Raw genomic sequence first — 6,084 nt, 5'->3', positions numbered from 1 at the left:
TGACAGGTAGTTGGTGTTGTTGAGTTTCAGCGGAGCTTGAGCTGTAACATTAATTGTTACAAGGGTGGTGTTTGAGGAATCACTCATGGTGATTAAATTGGAACTAGACGGAGAGAAGAAAATTCAGTGCAACTGCTCTGATACTATGTAGGATGATAGTCTGTTATGTGAAACGTAAAGGCATAGCCTTTGTTCATTGAATCAGAGGTTATATATACAGCAAAGACAATGCTCCAGAGTTTCAACCAAATACAACAATTAGAGTTCTATACTATAACAACCTTATCACTTGTATAGTTTCTATTCTTCGGGTGATTAGTTAGTGTTTGTTTCAGACTTTGACACTTGCTTACAATAGCTAGGATTCTTTGTAAAATGCCTACGCACTCTAGCTTCATTTGTTAACAAACCATTTTGGGCAGCTATCCATAAGAATGCTTTGATTCTTTTTGGACCTTTCCATTTCCAAACCCATCGCCAAATAGAGTCCTTGTGACGACTAGGATTCACTTTATTAATTTGCGCATTCCATAGCACTTGAGGGGTAATTAAGGTAATTCCAAGATCATCACTAGCTGTATGGGGAGCAAGTGAGCAAGAGATTCCCACCTCCATCGCTCATTATCAATCACCATTTCCATAACAAAAGAATTAATCAGCTCCTCCGGAATGGTTCAAGTGGCATATTGCCCCAGCAGCCCAAGACCCTCCTAACCAGTTATCCCTCCAAAACCGAACAGTACTCTCACTCTCACCCCTTCAACAACTAGAGGCCATATTTTACATCTAGCTTTCCATAACAGAGAGTCTTTACCTTTTGCCTAGACCTGTGGAATGAGGTCCTTCGATCTGATGTACTTCCCTCTTAAGACCTCCACCCTAAGACTTGTGTTATCATGAATTATACCCCAACCAAGCCATATTTTAGCAAGTCATGAATTTATATTATTTGTTCTCTTTATATCAATCTTTCTATTCAAAGTATACCCTAAAAAGTAACTATCAAAATATTACCAATACTTTCCGAACAACATAAAACTTTTCAGCAATTCACCATTCTAATGATATCCCTAAAAATCATTTATCCTCGTTTTCTAACCATCAAACACCACCTAAACAGCAAACAGCTACAACTTGTGCTTCTTTTTTTCGTGTATGAAACACTTTGCATGAATTGGGAAATTTTATTTTTCTCATACATTATTCATCAATAAGCTGTCTTTTCCTAAGTTTGAGACTTTTAATTCCTTGATCATTGGAGTAGAATATACGTTACTTCACTGGCAGTATCAAGTTTCAAATTTCTCACCAAACTTATCATAATTAGCCATATAGTATGGTGAACTAAATTTGTCTTTGAAGACAAATAATAATAATAATAATAAAAAAACAACTCTTTTAGAAATGCAACAGTGTACATCATGGAATTTCATTTGGTATAGGAAAAAATCGGACCAACTATTTCCCTAATGATCATAAACAAAAATGCACAGTTATAAGAATTTATTTGAAGGTGAACCTTGCTAAAGATTTGTGTTGTGAGATGGGTGGATTGACTTAAGTTCTTATCATACAACTTCAAAAACAATAGAAAAGCGAAGAGAAGTTGCTAACACTGCTAGTTAAGCCTCTTCCTAAGATAGCAGCAAGTTCAACAGTTAAATGGCGACCCTTTTTTGTTTTTCCTTCGACGGCGGAAACAAGGAAATTAGAAAATCTCTATCACAGCATATGGAAGAAAAGCTAGAACTGCTACGTCGACTTCCTCGACGGTATGAACTGACTATTAACTTTTAGTATCTCTGCCTCCATTTAACTTTTGCCATTACGATGAGAGCAATGCAGCGTCAGAGGCAACATTAGCAGCAAGAGAAGCGACTAGAGGTGTTGAATACGATGAGAATTATCTCAAAAATCCTAATTTGTTTAAATCGATTTGGTGTTTTTCCATTCCTGTGCAGAGAGAATGTCATGGAGAGAGAGAAATAAGAGTGAGGGCGAGTGTTATGTCGTCTTTTTTAGTTTGCAACGTGTTATGAACGAGGATAGTAGCGTTATTTCACACAATTTTAAATTTTAATTTGACTGAGGAAGTGAATATAATTTTCCAAAGCATGAAGAAATTCCTTGTGTTTTCACTGATATGAAAAAAGATAGACTTTCGATATGTTGACCGTTAAACCCGGCTAGGTCTTATAATTGGGTAAAAGTGGTTTTTTCTTTTTTTAATTTTTTAAAAAATAAAATAAAAACAGGGGGAAGAAAACGTAAAGGAATGATGGGCCAAACATTGTAGAGGAACGGAGCAGTAGGCTACAAAGAGGCATGTAATTGTAATCCCATTATCCTATCCAATTCCAGGCAGGATCCATTAGCATTCAAGCAGAGGATTCACATACCCCTACCCACCGCAATCCAACAGAACAAAACCATCCCTTGAAAGCTAAACAACAACTCTCTCTCTCTCTCTCTCTCTCTCTCTTTCCCTCTCTCTTGTCAATGGAGACTCTATCTTCTCTATGTACAAGCCAAGCGCTAATGTCCCGTCCATCAAGTCCAGCCATTTTTTGCACTAGTGGGTCTGTTTCTTTTACTGGGTTTTCTCTAAAAACTCAAGCTTTTTCAAAAAAGAAACAGACTTTGAGTTTTGTCAAGGCTTCTGTTGCTGTCGAGCAGCAAACCCAGGAAGCTAAAGTTGCTCTCATTAGAATTGGCACTAGAGGAAGGTACCCAAAAGTTTTTCTGGTCAAATCTAAATTCTGGGTTTCGGTTTGTTTGTTAAGGTTTGACTTAATTTTGTTTAATACTTGGATTTTTTTGGTGTATGAGTGAAATTGGCTTCTGGGTTTTTGGGAGATTTAAGGTTGCTCTTTTCTGGTCCATGTGCTTCTATAGACTGTCGGGATGTTCTTCAAATTAATGATCTTTGCACTGGAAGTTCTGTTATTGAATTGGCTGTTATTGATTTAGATTTTGACTTGGTAAAAGAAATTCGGCTGTGACTCTGCTGATCAGTTTAATCAGAGATGCAGTTTAAGTTGATTTTAACTCAGTTTCATCTTCTAGATTAGCTTGTCTGTGAAATGTGGTTTTGATTTTGTCTCTATTTTGAATGTATTAGATATCGGTGTTTTATTCTTGAATCTTTGTATGTTTTGGTTATAGTTATACAAAAGCTTTCATTTTTGTATGTTTTTGCACTTAAATTCAATGAGTTTTGTTTGAAAATGATGCGTTTGACATTACTTTGTGAGTAGATATAGGTAGGTCCAGGACCTTAACATGCTAGTTGAATGGCAAAGACAGTTAGATTTTGTTTCTTTTTATGATCTTGTGCCAAATATTTTGGATTTAGTTATGTTGTTCTGCTTCTTGATCTTCTTTCTAAATGTTTGACAGCCCGCTTGCACTTGCTCAAGCTCATGAGACACGAGACAAGCTCATGGCTTCGCATTCAGATCTAGCCGAAGAAGGAGCTATACAAATTGTGATAATAAAGACAACAGGAGATAAGATACAAAGTCAACCACTTGCAGACATCGGTGGGAAAGGATTGTTCACGAAAGAAATAGACGAGGCACTGATAAATGGTGACATTGACATTGCCGTTCACTCAATGAAAGATGTTCCTACATATTTACCAGAGAAGACAATCCTCCCCTGTAACCTTCCACGTGAGGATGTTAGGGATGCATTTATTTCCTTGAGTGCAGCTTCACTAGCAGATCTTCCTGCTGGTAGTATCATTGGAACTGCCTCACTCAGAAGAAAGTCACAAATACTCCACAGATATCCATCACTCAGTGTAAGTTTATTGAGCCACATGTTCTGAATATAATTCTTCTTGGGAAATGATAGGAAATTGCTCAGATGCTCTTACATGAAATTTAATTTTACGCTTATAAAAGCTATCATGCCTGTTTATTTAGTATGGAGCTGTCGTTTGTAAGCGTTACTTGAAGTGCAATCTTGATTTCAAAACCATTCCATTGATGTGATTTGCTCAAGGCAAGAGAAAAATGCTATTTGTAGTCCATATGAAGTGTCCGTTGTCAACTTTCAACTGTCAACTGTCAACAACCGTTGTGATTGACAGTAGAACTCCTTTTTCTGTTTGAGTTCTAGAGAGGGAGGTACATTGGGATATATGAAAATTTATTTGAAATATTGTTTAGCTTTTTATATTCTTGTAGTTTAGAAAAGCAAGCATTCTTGAGGCAGTTGTCATTATTTAGGATTTTTCACGTTTTCTAGCTTGTTGAGCTTATTCTCAGGGTTCTCTGGTATCTCTTGATCATTGATATCCTTATATTGCTTCTAATGTATGTTTCTCGATGATTTTGTTTTGTAGGTGGAAGAAAATTTTCGGGGCAATGTTCAGACAAGGCTGAGAAAACTTAATGAAGGAGTTGTAAAAGCAACGCTATTGGCATTAGCTGGACTTAAACGCTTAAATATGACAGAAAATGTAACTTCCATTCTTCCACTTGATGACATGCTTCCAGCAGTTGCCCAGGGTGCAATTGGAATTGCGTGTCGAAGCAATGATGATAAAATGGTGTGTTACCTTAGTTCATCTAAGCTTTGCATACATGAAATAGTTGATCCAAATTCTGCATGCCCCACATAACTGCCATAGATTAGGATATATATTAATATCAGAACCTGGAGATTTTATGTTGATGGCCCATTCTGGTGCGGGTTTTGCAGGCAAATAACTTGGCTTCATAAAACATATCATGTTCTTTTGTTACTGCCTTTTGCAGGTTAATTATTTGGCTTCATTGAACCACGAGGAAACAAGACTAGCAGTTGCATGTGAGAGGGCCTTTCTTGAAACCTTAGACGGGTCCTGTCGTACTCCTATCGCTGGATATGCTAGAAAAGATGAAAATGGTGATTGCATATTTAAGGGGCTGGTTGCTTCTCCTGATGGTAGACGTGGTATGTTATGTTTGTTTTCGCGTTGAAAAAATATTTTTGAAAATTCTTGAAATTTGTTTTTTTTATTTTAAATTAATTTTTTTTATAATTTAAAACATTTTTATGTGCGGACATCAAAATAATTAAATTATTAGTATGTTCAGTTTCACGTAGCTTCTGCCGTTTCATGACACTTTAGTTTTTCCACCTTTTCTCTTCAGTACTGGAAACTTCAAGAAAAGGTCCATATGCTTTTGATGATATGATTGCGATGGGGAAGGATGCCGGCAAGGAACTTCTTTCACAGGCAGGCCCTGGATTCTTCGACCGATGAGGAACTCGATAATAGCACAAGGAAGAAGCAAAATCAAGGCTTTGTGTTTGAGTTTTAGGCCCAGCTGTCGACCATTTTAGTGTTCATTAATTCTTCAAAGCTATTTAATTGTTGCAGCATCACGGTTTAATCTTTTGAGTTACTGTAAAGTAGAAGAGCGTGTTCAATCGCTGACACGATCACGTTAGGCTATTGTATCTTCAGAAGTAATAGAATTCGAAATTTTTGGTGTTCTCTCACTTGCATCCATAATGCCATGCTTTTCCATTGTCTTCTCTTTCTCAATCTCTGGCGTGCATGCACAAGTGCTGTGCTTCTGAAAACCTGCTGATCCAAACATAGATGGGTGAGCGATGAAGGGGGTGAGCCCAGAACTCCTTTCAAGTCCGGGTGGTTAGGAAACTCGGCACTCACCCGGATGACCCAGGTTCAAGTCGGAAAAGTTATTTTGGCTCTCTCATTTGAAGTAAAATTAAAACCAAGAAGCAAAAGTGAAGGATTAAAAAATCTTCTTCCCAAGAAAACCTATCAAATTAGTTCACTATCTTTATGATCCTAAAACAAAATCTTTGTATACAAAAAATCTAAATCTAACTCTCACTTATTACTGTTAATCCATTTGATTTTTTTTTGGTTAAAAAAAATTATATGAGAGATTTGGAAATTCAATGAGATTTCATCCTAAAGAAACAAGGAGACTAAAAAATCTCCCTCTAAAATACTGGAACCTGAGCTATAGAATAGAGTAAAAACTAAGCAAGAACATAGGTAAACGAAGCTGAAAAATCTAAAGAGAAGAAGGCAAAGAGCTATTGTAAGTTATGAAC

General features: G+C 36.7%; 1 protein-coding gene across 1 annotated transcript; it reads left to right on the top strand.

Moving 5' to 3' along the window:
• Window positions 1-2,304: 2,304 nt before the first annotated feature.
• Window positions 2,305-5,491, top strand: LOC7457180 (porphobilinogen deaminase, chloroplastic). The gene is made up of 5 exons (XM_002310037.4): window positions 2,305-2,726; window positions 3,400-3,805; window positions 4,352-4,558; window positions 4,767-4,944; window positions 5,145-5,491. Exons 1-5 carry the CDS (start codon window positions 2,500-2,502, stop codon window positions 5,255-5,257), a joined length of 1,131 nt encoding a protein of 376 aa, XP_002310073.4. The 5' UTR covers window positions 2,305-2,499; the 3' UTR covers window positions 5,258-5,491.
• Window positions 5,492-6,084: the final 593 nt, after the last annotated feature.

Source organism: Populus trichocarpa, chromosome 7, assembly GCF_000002775.5.
Source record: "Populus trichocarpa isolate Nisqually-1 chromosome 7, P.trichocarpa_v4.1, whole genome shotgun sequence".
In the NCBI taxonomy this organism is placed as follows: domain Eukaryota; kingdom Viridiplantae; phylum Streptophyta; class Magnoliopsida; order Malpighiales; family Salicaceae; genus Populus; species Populus trichocarpa.
Note: the sequence above shows the minus strand (reverse complement) of the source record. Positions and strands in the feature narration are given on the sequence as shown.

What these genes read in the sequence shown, in the direction of transcription:
- LOC7457180 (XM_002310037.4), top strand. Translation starts at nt 2,500, where the DNA reads ATGGAGACTCTATCTTCTCTATGTACAAGCCAAGCGCTAATGTCCCGT. An exon ending in AGAATTGGCACTAGAGGAAG is followed by an intron (nt 2,727 to 3,399) that starts GTACCCAAAAGT and finishes AATGTTTGACAG; the next exon opens with CCCGCTTGCACTTGCTCAAG. An exon ending in ACAGATATCCATCACTCAGT is followed by an intron (nt 3,806 to 4,351) that starts GTAAGTTTATTG and finishes TTTGTTTTGTAG; the next exon opens with GTGGAAGAAAATTTTCGGGG.